General features: G+C 50.8%; 6 protein-coding genes across 6 annotated transcripts; all 6 read left to right on the top strand.

Annotated features, from left to right (window-relative positions):
- Positions 1-823: 823 nt before the first annotated feature.
- Positions 824-2,873, top strand: PG986_009942 (uncharacterized protein; the record flags this gene model as incomplete). The annotated part of the gene is made up of 4 exons (XM_066846164.1): positions 824-1,153; positions 1,235-1,398; positions 1,523-1,742; positions 1,899-2,873. 4 exons carry the CDS (start codon positions 824-826, stop codon positions 2,871-2,873), a joined length of 1,689 nt encoding a protein of 562 aa, XP_066698562.1.
- Positions 2,874-3,685: 812 nt separating this feature from the next.
- Positions 3,686-5,440, top strand: PG986_009941 (aminotransferase- class III; the record flags this gene model as incomplete). The annotated part of the gene is made up of 4 exons (XM_066846163.1): positions 3,686-4,142; positions 4,199-4,620; positions 4,739-5,013; positions 5,059-5,440. 4 exons carry the CDS (start codon positions 3,686-3,688, stop codon positions 5,438-5,440), a joined length of 1,536 nt encoding a protein of 511 aa, XP_066698561.1.
- A 2,862-nt stretch (positions 5,441-8,302) lies between these two features.
- PG986_009940 (secreted aspartic proteinase precursor) lies at positions 8,303-9,669 on the top strand (the record flags this gene model as incomplete). The annotated part of the gene is made up of 2 exons (XM_066846162.1): positions 8,303-9,059; positions 9,167-9,669. The coding sequence occupies 2 exons, from the start codon at positions 8,303-8,305 to the stop codon at positions 9,667-9,669; spliced, it is 1,260 nt and encodes a 419-aa protein (XP_066698560.1).
- Positions 9,670-10,505: 836 nt separating this feature from the next.
- On the top strand, positions 10,506-11,729 carry PG986_009939 (beta-lactamase; the record flags this gene model as incomplete). The annotated part of the gene is made up of 1 exon (XM_066846161.1): positions 10,506-11,729. One exon carries the CDS (start codon positions 10,506-10,508, stop codon positions 11,727-11,729), a length of 1,224 nt encoding a protein of 407 aa, XP_066698559.1.
- Positions 11,730-12,225: 496 nt separating this feature from the next.
- On the top strand, positions 12,226-12,730 carry PG986_009938 (cytochrome P450; the record flags this gene model as incomplete). Its single annotated transcript, XM_066846160.1, is given in 2 exon segments — positions 12,226-12,568; positions 12,582-12,730. The coding sequence occupies 2 exon segments, from the start codon at positions 12,226-12,228 to the stop codon at positions 12,728-12,730; spliced, it is 492 nt and encodes a 163-aa protein (XP_066698558.1).
- Positions 12,731-12,827: 97 nt separating this feature from the next.
- On the top strand, positions 12,828-13,037 carry PG986_009937 (cytochrome P450; the record flags this gene model as incomplete). The annotated part of the gene is made up of 1 exon (XM_066846159.1): positions 12,828-13,037. One exon carries the CDS (start codon positions 12,828-12,830, stop codon positions 13,035-13,037), a length of 210 nt encoding a protein of 69 aa, XP_066698557.1.
- Between the last annotated feature and the right edge of the window lie 5,629 nt (positions 13,038-18,666).

Below are 18,666 nucleotides of genomic sequence, written 5' to 3'. Positions count from 1 at the left end.
ACACCCTTTTACTCGGAGAATTGCGTGCTCTGACCTGCCCGGATCTCGGGGTAGCCCCTCCCTAACGCCTACTGCCCCCCGCCGCCAGGAGTAGCCACTATTCTCGCTAGCGAGGCACCCCAGCTGCCCAGACAATACCCGCCTTATCTCCCACACATCTTTGGCTTCACCATAACCGGGGAAGCGAGTGAGCGCCCCAGGTCATTACGCGGTTCGGCCCATACCCTCCGATTTGAGGGGGAAAGCCCGAAGAACAAGCCGAAACGCGACGCTACCACGAGCGACACCGCACAGTGGCTCAACTCTAAGGCGATGGGAACACTAGTAGTAGCAGTCCAGAGATGACAGCCATCCGAACGGATGGACCTCGTCGACCAGTCGTCACCACTTGGCTCGGATATCTTGATCTGGGAGATCCGGCTGTTGGGAATCCACTTTGGCTCGAGGCTCATATGATGCTTAGCAATCGGGAGCCGCGCAATAACCCAATCGCACCTCGTGTTGGGCAGGATGGTTGCAACGGTTTCCGCTTTGGGGGCGTCGATCCCCCCTCCCTGCCGAACCTCATGCGTCGGACTCGGCTCCAGAAGGGCCCTCCGCAGCAGGATTGGGTGGTGGCAGATCCGTTGGGCAGTAAAGCGGCGATACGACATCCGCGGATGCATACCAGAACTATCCCGGCTGCCTGCCCAACATACCTTTCCTTGTCTATCCACGCCTTTGATAGTTCTCTTGCGGCTCGTTCCAGCGACATTCGTCGATTGACACCGACGCTGTCTAATGGTGTTGAAATCGAGCATTGTTATGACACCAACTGACCACGATGGCGTCAAACGGAGAGAATATCGAGAAAGACAAGCCCGAGATCCATGCCGGACCAGCACAAGACGGCAGGCACCTGCCTCGCAGCCCACCAGACTCGTTGAGTGACGCTACTATAAGCGAGGCCCATCCTGTCGGACGGAGCCACCTGGCCGACCTCGTGCGGTCTCTGAGTAGTCGAGATGCTGCTGCGCGATACCGGGAAGAAGCTGCAGACGATGGCATCCCGGACAGCAATGGCCGTGGAGCGAAAGACCGTAACCAGTTTGCGGATAGAGAGATCATTTCGTGGGAGGAAGGCGACAAGGAGAACCCGCACAACTGGTCCCACGTACGCACTCACGATGATGGCTACCCCCAAGCCACTGTCGCAGGAACTTGGATAGGAACTGACTGACGTTCTATGCGTGAGGTGCAGATCAAGAGAAACCGAGTGCTTCTCACCACCATGGTCTTAATCATCAACAGCACTCTGGGGAGTTCCCTACCGAGCATGGCCATCCCTTATATGGCCAAGGCGTGGGGCGTCACGGCCCAGGGGCAGATGCCGTTGCCCATTGCCACATTCCTGATGGGGTTCGTGCTCGGACCTATGATGTGTATGTTCATGGCAACTCCCCCTTCTCAGAATACGAGAAGAAGTTGGAGGGCTTTCCAGGCTGACGATCTCCGATACCTAATCTCCAGGGGGCCCCCTCAGTGAACAGTACGGTCGCCGCATCGTGGTGGTCAGCACGTTTTCCATCTTCACCATCTGGACCCTGGCCTGCGCGCTGGCGCCGAGCTGGCCGGCGTTCCTGGTCTTCCGCTTCCTGTGCGGCGCGTTTGCGAGTGCGCCCATCGCGGCCGTCGCAGGCATCATTGCGGACGTCTACGCCGATCCCGTGGCTAGAGGCCGCGCGATGGCGTATTTTATGGCTGTATGTCTTGGGACTTCTTTCTGGTCTGCGCCCTCATCCACGAGATACACTGTTACTGACGTGTCGGCTGCTAGACGACTGTGTTTGGGCCCCTTTTCGCCCCTATCATCTCCGTAAGTTGGGAGTCATCTTGGACCGAGCCTGATCCCTCAATAGGGCGAAGCTAATCGATTGTTCACGCAGGGGTTTTGCTCCACGTCGATTGGCTGGCGTTGGACCTTCTGGATCGCACTCATCTACGCGGGCCTAACCTTCATTCCGGTCATCTTCCTGCCGGAAACGTACGCTCCCGTGCTCCTGGCGCGCAAGGCCGCCGCCCTCCGCAAGCAGAAGCCCGAGTCCCACGTCTACGCCGCCGCCGATCTCGAGGACCGCGACCTGAAGCAGCTCGTGACCGTCGTCCTGACGCGGCCCATGCGCATGATCCTGACCGAGCTCATCGTCAGCAGCGTCTGCATGTACCTGGCCCTCGTCTACGCCATCTTCTACATGTCCTTCCAGGCCTTCCCGCGCATCTTCCAGGGCCTCTATGGGTTGTCGCCCGGCGTGACGGGCCTCTGCTTCCTGCCCATCGGCGGCGGCTGCGTGCTGGGCCTCCCCATCTTCTTCGCGTACGACCACGTGCTGCAGCGCGCGCAGAAGACGGGCAAGGCCTGGGCGAGGCAGGAAGAGTACCGCCGGGTCCCGCTCGCGTGCCTGGGCGGGCCCCTCTTCGTGGTCGCCCTGTTGTGGCTCGGCTGGTCGGCGCGCCCCGCGGCGGGCGTGCCGTTCTGGGTGCCGATGCTGGCGGGGGGTGCCGTTCGGGCTGGGCTGGATGCTGATCTTCATGGCGCTCCTCAACTACCTGACGGACGCGTACGAGCGGTTCGCGGCGTCGGCCAACGCGGCGGCGTCGGCGTCGCGGTCGCTGGTGGCGGTGGTGCTGCCGCTGGCGACGGGGCCGATGTTTGGGGGGCGGTTGGGGGTGGCGGGGGCGTGCAGCGTGCTCGCGGGGCTGAGCGCGGTCATGTGCGGGGTGCCGTTTGTGTTTATTTGGAAGGGGGAGCGGATCCGGGCGGGGTCGCGGTTTTGTGCGGAGTTGAGGAGGAGGAAGGGGAAGGCGGAGGCGGAGGCGGAGGGGGAGAGGGTTAGGGCGAGGGAGAGGAAGGGGAAGGGGGATGGTAGGGGGGAATGGGAAGGGGGATGGGAATGTGATTGGGGAGGAAAAGGATGGGAGCGGTGATGTTTGATGCTTAAGATGTAATCGCATATCTGACTGAAACTCTGGAGCACCATTAGTTCATGGAATTCCTTAGAAGACAGCAGCATGTCAGCTTCACGACATGTATTAGAGTCGATGCCACGAATACTAGACTGGTAGTTTCGAACCCAGACTCCTTCGGGTCACATACCAATGACAAGATTATGGTGCTTGCTATAGTGTAAGTAATGAAGAACTGCCGGGGTACGTTCCTCATGCCCGATTTCGTGCCCCAAGTGCGGGTAGCAAACATGACCGGGTTTGGTATCGGGAATCGTAGATGTTGTTGGTTTGGGTGATGGCTCACTTCCGAATCTCCGATCTGGATCGGTGTTTGCCCATCCCTCGTCCGGAGGCAAACAAAGGAAAAGGGGCCGGGATGCCGACCAACACACAGATTCATGCCCGATTCCCTTTGTCTTCGAAAGTTTGACCGCGATGTAACTGCAATCTTAACCGGGTAGCTGGGAATGGTGTGATATGTTTGACAGGAATGGGGAATGAGATCCAAGGTTGGTTGGATCTACGACATGCAGTTTTCGGCAATCTTTGGTATCTTGGATTTAGGTCTAGCTCTCACCAAGTACATATAGGAGCTGTGGAACTTATCTTGAATCCCGCACAATCTGAGGATCTACACTTCAACAACTCGCAAGATATAGGAAAGGTTTTGTTTGATAAATTTATAGCATTAGTAGCCAACATGTCTGTCATCCAAGGCCTCAAACAACATCTTTCTGATCTCGGGAGCCTGGACGATGATAGCCCACTCATCCCAGCTACCAAAGGCAAGGGACTGTCCCTTGAAGTTGCGTATTGGAAGGACAAGACTCAGACCGAGCCCCATGAGATCCTCGACGCTTGCGGCGGAGCAGCTGTCAGCTGCTTCGGCAATGGCTGGGTAGACAACGCGCCGGAGCTGCATGATCTTCGAGGGGTACTGAAGAGGATGCAAGCCAAAAAGTCTTCCTTCAGCGAGTACGGGCAGGTGGTGCTTGCTCTTATCGAGCAAGTCATCAATGGGTCCTACTTTATGCACTACGCCTACACGTCGGAAGTCCCCCAGAAGTTGACGGACGTCCTGGTAGCCAACGCGAACACCCCGGCCCCAACCTTGAAAGAGGAAGAGAAGATGTTGAAGGTGATGGTGCTCAATTCCGGTAAATTCCCATTGTAACTCTTGCCTATGCGAACCCTCAACTAACATGATCACAAGGTTCGGAAGTGTGCGACGCCATGGTAAAGCTGGCATGGCAGTATTGGAACGGGCGGAAGAAGATCGCGGAGAGCAAGGGAAAAGCCGTAGAAACTCCAGGTGACGTTAAGGAGAAAGCCTGCTTCATCACCAGAACAAGTTCCTACCACGGAAACACGGTGCAGGCCCTCTCGCTCAGTCACTTCCCCGCCCGCCAGGAGAACTTTGGTGGACTTCTCAGCACGGATAATCTGTACAAGGTCAATCGGTACTACCCATACCGGGACAGACAGACCGTCAAAAGGGGCGGAGCCAACAGAACGGAAACTGATGACGAGTACGATGACCGATTGGTACGCGAACTCGTCGAGATGATCAACCGTGTTGAACAAAGGGAGCAGAAGAAGGTTGCTGCGTTCGTCATCGAGACGGTGTCAGGGGCAGTGAGTCGATATCCAGAAAATCACGATTCCTTCCTTTGCATCTTGTCTAATGGTTATTATCATAGGCCCTCGGGTGCCAGCCTCCTAGCGTTAGATATCTAAGGAAGGTAAAAAAAAGGTGTGCAAAAAGTACGACATTCTCCTCGTGTATGACGAGATCATGTGTGGCTTGGGCCATATTGGATACGCCAATGCTTGGCATTATTTCGACGAGGAGTTCAGAAACCAAGATGAGGTCAGCGACCGTGTCGATCCATCGGCAGATGGGGAAGCTCCTCTGCCCAATATCACCAACTTGGCGCCGGACATCATGATCGTAGGCAAAACTCGCGGGGCCGGCATCCAACCTGCTTCAGCCATCCTGGCAAATGCAAAGGTTGTGGACGCAATCCGGTGAGTACTATAAGCACGCACACACTTTTTAGCTTTTAGTCACAGAAGACCGTCAGCTGACAGGGGAAACAGACACATTGACAGAGAACTACGAGAGTTCTCTCATGGGCACACATACCAGGCCCACGCAGCCGTCTGCGCCGCCGCCGCCGCGGTCCAGGAGATCGTGCCACAGAAGCTCGGCAACATCCGCGAGCGAGGCGAGCAGCTCAGGAAGGGACTGCAGGAGATCATGAAAACGTCTCCGCACGTCGGCGACGTCCGTGGCCAAGGTCTATTCTGGGGCGTGGAGCTCGTGAAGGACAAGAAACGCAAGGAGCCCTTCCACCCCCGGTACTCTTTCCTGACGAATTTCGTCAAGCACTGCCGAGTACCGGACGCGAGCGATCTGAAGGTTCCGGGCCTGGATGTCTACCCGGGGTCGTGAACAAAAACCGCAGACGCGCAGCATTATACCCACGGCGACCATGTCATATTCTCGCCGGCTTACGTCTCGACTGAACAGCATATTGACGCCACACTGAAGTCGTTCAAGGGCATGCTTGATGGATACTTCGAGGGGAAATCGTTCCCTTCCTCTGCAGTTACTGCATATGGCCACAACTGAGTCTATGGGCGACTCTGCGAAAGCGACTGCCGCTAGTCGAGTAAGCAGGGTGGTGGGAATAAAACGTGATATCTCGGGGGTGGCGCGACGGGACTGGACAATCCAAGACAGGGAACTCAATCGTAGAAGAAAGGCTTAAGGGGGTGGACGATGGCTTCCACAAGCCTTGTTGGGCGTTGGTTCTTTTTCTTTTTCTTTTTTTTTTCCCCATGGATTTTATTACTACCTTTCTGTCACAGTCGTTACATTATCTTTTCCCCCTCTCTCCCGCAGGCCCCAAAAATCCATTGTACGAAAAGTATGTCACTGGACGCTTCCCAGCTGGTTTAGATATTCACACAAACGAGTGTATCCCTGTGGAATGGGGTCGGCTTGGTTCATTAGAACTTATCCACTCTCTCAAATAATCCGATATCAGAGCTTTATTTCCTCTGTCCATGCTGCCACACGATGCCATTCGTGAATTTTGCACACAGGCGGAACGTGAATGCCTTGGGAGCTAAACTTCAGGAAAGCCGAAGCTGGCATGGTAGTGAGGTTTGCTGTTCGGGTGAGATTCGGTGGCTCTGCGGCGCCAGCAATACCTTGCTGGATGAAAAGAAATCTGCTTGCTATCCCACCTTCTCTTATAGGTTACTGTGCGCATTCACGATGCGACTGAATCGGTTGGAAAAGGAAAGCTGAGTGGCCTGGCCATGTCCAATACCCATCGCTGTTTGGATATAACACAGCAATGCACTAGACCATTGCGCCATTGATAGCGCTAGGCCGACTATGCGGAATCCATATACCGATCCCAATATAGCAGGTGAGCGAAGACCAAAACGTGCCCAATTGCCCCTGAATGTGTCGTGCCCAGCCAATCAGACGCCAGGCGTTAGCAGCTGGGACGATGCCTGCGGGACGCTCAAGCAGTTAACCTAGGTTAGGGCAGTCGCTGGCAGGGGCCCCCACTCCGAGTCAGTTAGTCACATACTGGATGGTAGCCTGGCAGTTTGAATTCTAACTTTCAATAGGCCGATCTTGGCGCTCGCATCAATCCAAATTTCCGACTTTGAGGCCAATTTCGGGCTCATGCAAGACTCATGTTGGGTTGCATTGCATATTCCATCTCTAGCGACATAGGTGCGGCTGGCATTGTAGAGGCAGCCGACGTTGTATGCAACCCACCAATACGCCGAGGTCTTGGTTCTTATCGTCTTCCCTGCAGCACACACTCACTCGGGTGCCGCTTATCGCGATCGAGAAAGCTTGTCGTGATCAAGCACCTCTTGGCTGCAGCTGCCACTGCCCAGTTCACACCACCACGCAGGCAAAGAATGGATCGCCTGAACGACCATCCTTCCAACCCAAGTGCTACTTGCACCTCAGAAAAGAATCGGGGCTTCGGCTTCTAACGCGAACATGGCGGAAAGCCTCCGTCACGAAAGAGATCGGATGCCGGCCTAGGCGTGCCCGTGCCTGGCGTGGCAGTGGCGCTCGCCTTGCTAAGGCAACGGGACATGACGCCATGGCCCATGGCAGCAGTGACGGCTGTCGTCTTATCACTTCCCGAGTCTACTTGCTTGCTTACTTTTCCCATTTCTAAGACCGACAGTCACTTGTCGCAATGCCGCAAACCATGCACGCAAGCATGACATGTCGCGCCCGTCACCTCTGAACATGCGCATTCCTCCTCTGGCAACATGTCCGAGACCTCAAACTGTCCAGCCGATGCGCGGCAGCAGCCGAGATGAGGGCAGATGGCCAAACAGGCCATCCGTTGGATCTAAGCTTTTAGGATCGCCTCCAGGGTCGCCCTGGAGGTTGCGTCCTCTGGCCAATGCGAGCACTAGGGCGCAACAGCGTAACACGCCGACTAACGCGTATAGGCAGGTCGGCACAGGCATGTTTATGCCTAAGCCCGCAGGCCGCCTCTAGCGCCACCAACCTGTTGCAGAAAAAAGAAATGCCCATCAAGGCGCTGGAAATCAGTTGAGCCTCCACCCACCACTCAGACGATGGCACTCCATCCGACTTGAGCTTCTGGCCCTGCTAGCCCTGCTGTTCAAGGTTGCAATCTGCCCCAATACTCCTCCAGTGGCATTGCGGCACTTGCATGGCATTTCGTCCGGTGCTAGTCGCTCAAGGTTCCGGGCCAGACTAAAACGGAAGCTCGGCGATGGAGTGGCTCGGGCGCGCATGCAGCCATCGACCAGTGCCAGTCTCGACATGCCTCTTCGACAGGTCACTGCCCGCACCAGGTAGCATCCTCTACCGAGACCCGTCCCATCAGCGACCTTACGATCCCATCTTCCTGGTGACCTGGGACAGCAGAGCCTATCAATGCGACATGGCTCATGTGGGCTTATCGGCCACGGCAGGGCGGGACTGAGCTCAACTTCCTCTTTCGACGCTACGCCCACATGTGATCGTCACGACGGCCTCCTGCGGAAGAGATGAGATGGAGGCCACGAAAGCAAGCGCACGCCTCGGGATGGGATGACGACCAACACCAAACCCAGAAGCTTATATAAACATCACGTCTCCCTCCCTCTCCATATCGTGCTTCACCCAGCACCCACAGCAAGCCTCCTGCGTCCCTGAGCTTGATTGCGCCGCCTGACACCTTGGCCTAATTGGTTGATTAATACATTCCCCTTTACTTTCTAATTCCCAACTTCCAACTCCAACTCCGCCAAGATGAACGCCTTCACCCACGCCTTGCTGGCGGCGTCTTTCGCCCAGGCCGGCCTTGCTGCTGCCGTCCCTCCCAACACCAGAATCGGCACCGTCATGGGCAACGCCGGCCCCGGCATGGCCTCGATACAGACGCGCAAGCCTCACTACAAGTTCAACGGCGCTCTGTCCGTCTACAAGGCCCACCTCAAGTACGGCGCCAAGCCCTCCGATGAGCTTGTTGCTGCCGTCGCCAACATCACCGGGACCCTCCTCCAGACTCGCGACCAGGGTTCCGTCGCCGCCAACCCCATCGACGAGTCGGATGGCGCCTACTCCAGCCCCGTCTCGATTGGCACCCCCGCGCAGAAGCTCGACCTGGACTTCGATACGGGCTCATCGGACTTGTGGGTCTTCAGCAGCGAGACTCCCCGGTCCCAGCGCAATGGGCAGGCGATCTACACGCCCGGCTCCAGCAGCACCTCGAAGCAGCTAAACGGCTACACCTGGGACATCTCGTACGGGGACGGAAGCTCTTCCAGCGGCAACGTCTTCACCGACAAGGTGAACATCGGCGGCCTCGTGGTCAACAACCAGGCCGTCGAGGCGGCCCAGCAGGTGTCCGACTCCTTCTCGTCGGACAGCTCCATCGACGGTCTCGTTGGCCTTGCCTTCAGCAGCCTGAACACCGTCTCCCCTCAGCAGCAGCAAACTTTCTTCGACAATGCCAAGAGCTCCCTCGCGCAACCTCTGTTCACTGCTGACCTGAAGCACCAAGCCTGTAAGCACTCTAACTTTATTTTCCTCCCTATTCTTAGCCGGGTGCTGGAATGCGAAGCTTTGGCTGCTCACTCAGATGTGCTAACTCTAATTGCGCCACCCGCTTAGCCGGCAAGTACAACTTCGGCTACATTGACAACAACGCCTACACCGGTTCCATCACCTACGTCAACGTCGACAACAGCCAGGGCTTCTGGGGCTTCACCTCATCCGGTTACCAGGTCGGCTCCGGCTCCTTCAGCTCCTCCAGCATCCAGGGCATTGCCGACACCGGTACCACCCTGCTGTACCTGCCCACCAGTGTCGTCAAGGCCTACTACGGCAAGATCAGCGGCTCGCAGAACTCCAACTCAGCCGGTGGCTACGTCTACCCCTGCTCCGCCACCGCGCCCGACTTCACCTTCGGTGTCGGCAACGCCCGTATCACCATCCCCGGCGAGTTCATGAACTTCGGCCAGATTTCCTCGGGCTCCAGCCAGTGCTTTGGTGGACTGCAGTCCAGCTCCAGCATCGGTGTCAACATTTTTGGTGATGTTGCGCTCAAGGCGGCTTTCGTGGTGTTCAACGGCGGCTCTACCCCTAAGCTGGGCTGGGCTTCCAAGAACCTGTAAAGCATTCGGATGGGTTTCTGAATTGGTGTTTGTACTGCATTTTGGAGTCACGAGTCCCGATTGGACTCGGTTGCATATAGCAGGACGTTGGCTATCCTTCTGTATACCAGTATAGATAATGCATAAGAAAGTGTCATTTGATGTATTGATGTTGGTCTTGGTCTCGACGGTTGAGTGAATGATGAGCCAGGAGTATCTCACAATGATCTCTGCTTGTTCGGTCGCCGGTTCTTAAGTTTTTCGACCCTTACCGCCTTGGGACGAGAGATACCCTTGTTTTTAAGCTAATTCGATCGTTCGGGATAACTGGACACTTATTGGTCGGAAGTTTCATTAGGTTGGCCAAGAATATACGACATCCCCTAGCACCACTGCACGCCTTACGTGAGTTGAGGCCTTGTTGGGGGCAGAACCCAGTGCCACAGAGGATGTCAGTCATCGTCACACCCATCCAGAACCGTTCTGTAGGGATCTGAAGCTACAAGTCTGATTGGTGTGCTCGAATATGGTGCACGATGATTGGCTCGGATTTGGTAATTCCTGATTGGTCGTCCCCTTTTAGTAGTGTAGTGGCGTCCACGCCGTCGGTTTTGGTGCAACGAGGGCGGGAAACTAGCCCGGCCGGCTGACTCAATCGTGACCGCAGGTCAGCTCCGCCAGAGCCGAATATGGTGCTTTCTTCAGAAATGCCATTCATTGCGAGTGGTATAAAGACCACTCCGATTCTCTAACCTTCAAGTGTCGTTGATCCAGGGCGATAGCAACCAGACTACCATCGTACTGCTACCCTTGAACCCATCACCGAAACTCAATTGTGAACAACACGAACATCAAACATGGCACAAGCCCAAGGAACCTGCGACCCCCGCTTCGCCAAAGTCCGCACCCTCTTCCAATCCTTCCTCGACTCGGGCGCGGAGCTCGGCGCCTCCCTGACCGTGAACCTCGCGGGCGAGACCATCCTCGACCTCTACGGCGGCCACGCCGACGCCGCGCGCACGCGCGCCTGGGAGCGCGACACCGTCGTGCCCCTCGCGTCCAGCACCAAGACCGTGTCCGCCCTCGCGGTGCTCCTGCTCGTCGACCGCGGCGCCATCGCGTCCGTCCACGATAAAGTCTGTAAGTACTGGCCCGAGTTCGCGGCGAACGGCAAGGAGGAGGTCGAGATTCGGCACTTGCTGGCGCACACTTCGGGCGTCGCGGGCTGGGAGGGGCCGATCTCGGTGGAGGAGGTCTGCGACCGCGACTCGGACGCGACGGCGCGGCTCGCGGGGCAAGCCCCTTGGTGGGTGCCGGGGACGGCGTCGGCGTACCATGCGTGGAACTACGGGCACCTGCTCGGCGAGGTGGTGCGGCGCGTGGCGGGCGGGACGCGGTTGAAGGAGTTCGTCGCGCGGGAAATTGCAGCGCCGCTCGGGGCGGATTTCCAGATCGGGCTGCGCGCGGAGGACGAGGGGCGCATGGCCGAGTTCGTCGCCCCTCCTCCCTCGAGTAGCGGGGGTGGAGGGGGCGGGCTGCCGCCGGGGTTCGAGCCGGGCCCGCTGTTCGTGAAGGCGATTGCGAACCCGGCGATGCCGCCTGACTTCGGACGGACGCGGGCGTGGCGGGAGGGGGAGGTGGGGGCGTCGAATGGGGTCGGGAATGCGCGGGGGTTGAATGCGATCTTGTCGAACATCACCCTCGCCGGCTTCAACAACGACGACAACGAGGACCAGGAGGAGAAGAAGTACCTCCTCTCCAAACCGACGGTAGACCTCATCTTCGAGGAGCAGTCCTACGGCCCCGACCTCGCCGTCGGCCAGACCATCCGGTTCGGCATCGGGTACGCGCTGCGCGGGGACGCCGACGGGGGCAGGGAGAAGACGTGGGTGGACGACCGGCTGCCGGCGGGGCGGATCGCGTACTGGGGCGGCTCGGGCGGGTCGCTGGGCATTATGGATGTCGACCGCGGGCTCACTATTACGTATGCGATGAATCTACGGTCGACGAGTATGTTGGGGAATCCGGCGTCGACGGCGTACATTAGGGCGATTTACGAGGCGTTGGGGGTTGAGATTTAGGGTGTGCGAGGATTATCCGTTTTATGTTGACATGTGTGTACATTCGGCTCGTGTGATGCCACAACTCATCCCTATTGGCGTTTTTACTCTGTGTACTAGCTCTTGAGCTGAAAAAAATGCAAGGAGCGACACTGCCATGGCCCGAAGATGTCTCAATGGCAAGCTGCAGCATGCGTATAGGAAACAGAAACATGGCGCTCCGCCTCTCGATGCTGATGATCCATGCTAAATGACTTTTTCCTTTCCGCTAACACGCTTTCTCGTCAAATCCGACTTCATTCAGGGATCCTACAATCTTTGAACAATATGCATATCTCACGTAAACACGAGCTTAGCTGGTTGTTTTCAATGCTACTGTATTTAACTCGTTTTAACCCAATTGCCGCGTTCTGGATGCTACCGCTCCCATTGCCGATCCTGGGATTGCGACGTCGCAGTATCTGATTGGATAGGTGAAGGAAAAGGGATGGAGGGAGGGGAAACGGATGCGACGGAGATGAGCCTGTGGATGGAGCGGTATGAGTTTGACGTCGTTGGCGAGATCTTCCACGGCCACGAGGATGGGTTCGTCATGGTTCGCGACGGGCGCGATGACAATGACTGGTGTCACTTGATGGGCGTGATGCCGGATACCGGGGCGTCGCTCATGTATATCCCGTGGTTCCTCAAAGTGCCCTACTTCGCTGGCATGATGCTGTTTCGGAGCAGCCGTGACGGGGTCCGCGGGATGCTGGATGTGACGAAGCAGGCCAACAAATCGGCGAACGCGCGCTGGGAGGCTATGCAAAAGGGCGAGGAGCACCCCGACGGAGGACATCCTGACCGGCTTACTGAATATTGTGAGGGAAAGAGGTAAGGAGGGCAATTGGACCGTCGCTGACGTCGCGACCGAGGTCTGGGGCGTCATCTGGGCGGGGAGCGACACGACGGCGACGGCGCTGTCGAGCGTCTTCTACCATCTGCACAAGCACCCAGCCTCCCTGGCGAGGCTGCGGCGGTAGATTGAGGCCGCACTCGCCCAGGGGAGACTCTCGTGGCCCATACGCTACAGCGAGGCCCGCAAGCTGCCTAGACCGCGACCCCAGCGAGGTCAAAAAAATGGGCCGGGCCATGCTGCAGTTCGGGCAAGGTCCGCGGGTCTGCATCGGGCGGCGCCTCAGCGAGATCGAGATGTACAAGCTGCTGCCGACGATCCTGACGGAGTTCGACTTCGAGCTGCTGGTCGAGGACTGGGAGGTTTGCGGGGGCTGGTTTCATCGGACTAGGAATGTTATGTGCAAGGTGGAACGAAGACGGGGGACAGAATAGATGGAAATGCTGGTGTCACTAATGAAAGGCGCACAAGTTGTGGCGTACGAGAGGAAAACGAGGCGGCGACAAAAGCATGTTGATTCATGACATTGCTGGTTGCTATGAACATATATATCAATGGAATGCAATTGTCTACTTTTGAGACTGACAAGAACACGACTGAGTTGCAAGTCATGAAACGCATCGAAACCAGCGGTGTAAAGAATAAATGCGCCGTTTTACGGGTTAAGATGCAACCCCTACTGGCTGCCCCCCCTCTGATTGACCCCTCCTGATTTCAGATGATTCTAGAGCCCCTAAGCAATAATAACAGTATATAAAGGGGGTTAAATTTTACTCGTTTCCCAATTAAAGTAGATTAATCTCTTCCTTTTTTTTCCTTTTTTTACTACTATTAATATAATTAAAGAAGCTCGTATTGCGTAGGCGGTTTAGGCTGTGTTAGCCGGCGAAAGTATTAACCGTGCGGCTAAAAACTATAACGTTAATAGGGGCACCTTTTGTAACCGATTTAGGGGTTAACTTTCGAAAAAGAGAAGTATAAAGCCTTTTAACTTTTTACCCTTATCGAAGAGACTTTTTTAATTAAATAAGCTTTTTTTAAATTAGTTTAGGTTACGTATTAACGTACCGGCTATTTCGTATATATGTTTAGCGTATCCTTTTTATAAAAGGGGTCGATTATTTTATTAGTAAACGATAAGTGTACCGTTTTTTAAAACGTTATTTAGCTTTTAAGACCGTGCGTGTTAAAGCGATAAATTTCCGGCGTTTTATATATATATTAAACGGGGCTATGCGAAGGTTTTTTAATCGGCTTAATACTGTTATTATTAATAGTATACCCCCTCGATTTAAATTTAACGCCGATAAAATAAGAACTACGATAATAATAAAAAAGGGTATTATAATAATCGAACTTACCGCCTATTAAAGTTTAATACGGAACGACTCGGCTAATCGCGAGTAAATAATTATTTTAAAGTGTATTAATATTATTAATAATATTTTACCGCCTTTAATTATATTTAAAAATTAATTAATTTAATAATAATAGTTTTTTTAAAAGGAGAACGAGGTTAATTACGAATATAAGAATTAAGCTTTTAAAGCGTTATTAAAAGGATAAATTTTTAATCCTATAACCTTAAAATAGTTGAAAAAAATCTTTATTTTTTTAACGAAGCTTAATAACCTTAATTAATAGAGGCTTTTAATTCTTAATAAATATAGAAATTATATCGACGATAACTTTATATTAGCGGCGTTAAAGGTTAAGGTGTAGCTCTTTTATTTATTACTATATAGCTCTTATGTGTTTTAGCCCTTAAATGTTAGCTGTTTTAGGGTCTTAAAAAGAGGTTTCGAAAGGAGCTCGACTTAGTATACGCTATTATTAATAATAGCTATATTAAGAAAGGGGACTTCTTTCGAGCCTAAGTTAAAGTACGTAAAATAGTTTTCATTTTTAAAGTTATTACTAATAAATGAGCAGCAATTAGTATTTACCTTTTTAATATTAAAAAGCCGATAAATAATAAGCTCCGGCGTTTTAATATAGTGCGAGCTATCGACGAAACTATTACTACCGAGGATGCGCGCTAGCCGGCCGAATCGAAGGCTGAAAGGATCGAGACGCCGAAAAATAGCCGGCAGGTTAAAAATTTAAGGGCTGCGATGCTTAGTGTAGAGGTTACCACCGGTGATTTAATTAAAAGGTTACTGTGAAAGAAGCTCGATAAGAGTGTTAATAATTTAACGGCTTAAATCGGCCGGTTAAAGTAGGAAAAGGCCGGTTTAAAGGTAGATTTAAAGAAAATAAAGGCTTAAAAAAGGAGGAAGGTCGATAAGGACCCTAATAAGAGCTTTGTTTATATGGTAAACATTAGGGAGGTTTAAAAGGACGTTAAAGAAGGAAGGCTAAAGAAAAGGCCGAAAAGGGGCGCCGGTGAGGTGGTGAAAATTAATGCAAATCGAGCTAGTGGTGAGGGTAATTTTATTATAGTGTGTACAAGCCGAAATAGACCTTAAAATGCAGTGTGTGTTACTTAATTAACTTATTTATTACTATTATTATTAATTTTTATATTTATTTTAAAGGGGTTAGTAAAGGGGGGGTAGTTAATAAGGGTTATATCTTATATAAAGGATATAATATAAACGCTTAAGTATAATTATAACTTAAAAGTATTTAAGCACCCTAATTACGTTTTAAAGTAAATAAGTTATTTTTAAATAAACTTAAGCAGTTAGTGGAAAAGGTAAACTATAGTAAGGATTCGAGGAAGAAAACTAAGATAAAAAGGTTAAAAGTAGAAAACACTAGTAAAAGATCACCGCGTTGTGGTAAATTTCACTAAATTTCGTTAATACGTCCTATTAAGTGTAACGAACGCTATCTGGGTTCCAAAGGAAACCTAGTAAGACGTACTGGGGTTTTATGTTTGGTAATACGAGAGAGTATCTGAATGTGCGATAGAAGTTTACTTTTATCGATATAATGTGTAATAGCCGTAGGAATAAAAATGATTGAGGTGCGTAGACTTGAGGGTATTTATAATAGGGTCGTTAAGGCTGTTTACCTTATTAATGGGTTAGATTAATGCTTAGATTAATTATTAAAATAGAAAGTGTTTATATAAAATATATAGGGAATGTTTATCGTTATATATCCAACTTTTCCTTTACTAATTTCCCTAGATTTCGGGGATTTCGTAGTTTTTACGAGATCCTGTCGAGCTGACTTTTTAGTTTTTGTCGCGATCCTAAGAGTCGTTGCGCGTATTTTATTTTTTACGTAATTAATATTATCCTATTGTAGCTTGTTTTTTCCTGGCTGTTTAGTTCGTATTGTTTAACTCGTGCTGTCCAGTTCGTGCTATTTAATTCGTACTGTTTAATTCGTAGTGTTGGTTATCGTTGTAATTAGCCTTACTAACTAGTGGGGTCGTAATGACTGGTGGGGTTTCGCTGACTAGTGGGGCTTCGGATTACGCTGGGTCTTTATGTAAAGGTTTCGGGGTATCGTAGGGCCGTGCCGTAGGGTAGGTTCTAGGCCGTATAGCTGGGCTAGGTCGTAATACTATCCCCTTTTTTTTATTTGTTTTATCCCCAAAGTAGTTTAGTCGCTATAAATACCTACGGGTTGCCGTTATGCTGGGATTTTTGTAAGTTTTTTCCTTTTTCTTGTTTTTATTGTGATGTGTGCTTATTATATCGTTTAATCGTGTCGAGAAACGTTGTGTATTTAAGTAATTTAGGACGGAAAAATCTCGTACTTGTGATTTTTTTGCTTAGGCTATTTTTTAAAGTCCTATCGAGATGCCGGACGGTTGTTTTTACTGCATTCGTCGTGGTTTTATTTGTCGGTCCTTACCGGACGATTCCTCTCGGTGTGGTGAGTGCGTTTTTAACCACTAGTCTGGGTGTGATATGGGTTTTTCGGTTAAAGTGTTGATGGACGTCGCCTTTTAATACTCGAAGTTAGAGGCCGAGATCGAGGAAGTTGAGAAACGTCGTCGTGAGATAAATGCGAAAGTATAGCGCCTTCGGAAATAAAAAAAGCTATAGTTTAAAAAGATAATGCGTGCCGTTCAGCGAGGCTTAAATTCCGTCGAGGAGCTGGAACGTGTAGAACGAGAGGAGGCGGAGGAAGAGGTTCGTTATAAGGCTATATCCGAACCGGTTCCTGGGGAGGTTCCGATATTGCTTTCCGATTTTTTATTCGATTAGAACGCCGTGTACCTTAACGTGTTGTTAAAACCGTTATTATTGGCGGAGTTCGGGGTCGTTCTTTAAACTATTAAAGCTTCCTAGCGGCGTTCCCCAAGTATTTCTTAAGTTCCTACGTGTTATTTTTCGTTAAGTAACCCTTTTATTTAATAAAGTATTTCTATCCTTTTTTTACTTGTTTTTTATCGAGAATCGTTTTAATTTTATACTCGTGCTGATTTGTTTCGACTTTTAGCTAAGTTTCGGTTTTCGCGTTTTTAAGGGCTGGTTCGAGTAATGAAATATAAAATATGGGGTGTATCCGCATTATTTTAGGTAGCGATAGTCGGTAGTTAGTTTTTGAAATGACTTTTGCGATTTTAAATGGTCCGATTTTTTGAAGTCTAGTTTTTCGCTTAGTCGCTTAGTTTTAATGTTTCGCTGTAGGAGGTAAACTTTTTTTCCCTCTTTTAAGGTTGGTCCCTTTAACTTAGTCTAGTCGGCGTACTGCTTTATTCGTTATTAGAGGAAGGTAAGGTTTTATTATAGTGTTGTTTGTAACTCCTTTAGTTTTTCAATTTATATAGTCGCGATAGGTGTTAACTTTCTTTTTGGGGGTGTTCTGGTAACTTTTAAATTATACCTATAGTTTACTCGAAATAGGGATATACGGGTAGCTTTATTGTTTACGCTGTTATAGGCGAACTGTGTTATAGGTAACAATTATACCTAGTTGTTTTGTTTATGGTTAACGTAATAGCGTAAGTATTACTTTAATATTTAATTTATTTGTTCGGTTTATCTATTCGTTTAGGGATGGTAGGCTGTAAACAATTTATATTTTACGCCGAGTTGCGTTATTAGCGACTTTTAAAACTTGGCGGTGAATAGTTTATTTCGGTCGGAGATAATCGTTTTAAATAGCCTATATTAACTAATAATTATTCGTAGGAACGTGTAGGCTAGGTTACTAGTATCGCTGGATTTTTTATACGGTAGGAAGTAAACGTACTTCGTGAGTTTATTCGTAATTACTAAGATGTTGTCGTAATTAACTCTAGTTAGGGGTTTTTTGATAGGGGTAGCTTAACTACGAAGTCGAGTGCGATTGTTTTTTATATTCTGTTTAGTGGTGGAATTAGTTATAGTTCCCCATAGGGTCGATGTCTGGCGGCCTTGGCTTTGTTGTAGAGGTCGCACTCGTTGATTACTTTAGTTACGATTGATTTAAAGTTTTTGTAGTCGAATTGCTTAATGATTTATTTCTAGGTTTTAAATACTTTTTGGTGTTCGTGCGCGGGATACTCGTAAAATTCTTTAATAAAGCTTTTACGGTATTACTTAGGGATGTGGATTTTGTTTCGGTAGAAGACGAGGTTGTTTCGTTTTTCGAGGTGATCCTTGGTGTAGTTGGTAAGATCCGGGGTTTGATCTAGTTGTCGGAACTTGGAGACTTAATTGTTGTTGTATTGTACGGAATTTGTAGTATTTAGTTGTCGTGACGGCGTGAGGTTGTCGTCCTGGTCGTAGGTTAAGATAGTCCGTGTTTTAGGTGGGATTTTTTCCTAGTGGTCTGGTCGTCGGCTTAGCGCGTCGGCGCGACCGTTCTCGTTACCCTTGCGGTAGATGATGGTAAGGTTGAATTTTGAGAGGAATTTAGACTATTGTACTTGTTGTTTATTCAGCTCTTTTGTCGTAGTGAACGTTGTGAGGTTTTTGTGGTCGGTGTAGACCTTGACTGGTTTTATCGTTCCGTTAAGGTAATGTCGCTATTCTTCGTAAGCTTTAATAATGGCTATTAGTTTTTTATCGTGGATCTGGTAGTTGAGTTCTAGTTCATTAAGTTTCTTCGAAAAGAATGCGACAGGGTGCGACTTTCCGTTATTGTCCCGTTAGTTGAGTTACCCTCCGATCG

This window comes from Apiospora aurea (genome assembly GCF_038362705.1).
Source record: "Apiospora aurea strain CBS 24483 chromosome Unknown utg000006l_segment0_segment0, whole genome shotgun sequence".
Taxonomy (NCBI): Eukaryota; Fungi; Ascomycota; class Sordariomycetes; order Amphisphaeriales; family Apiosporaceae; genus Apiospora; species Apiospora aurea.
Note: the sequence above shows the minus strand (reverse complement) of the source record. Positions and strands in the feature narration are given on the sequence as shown.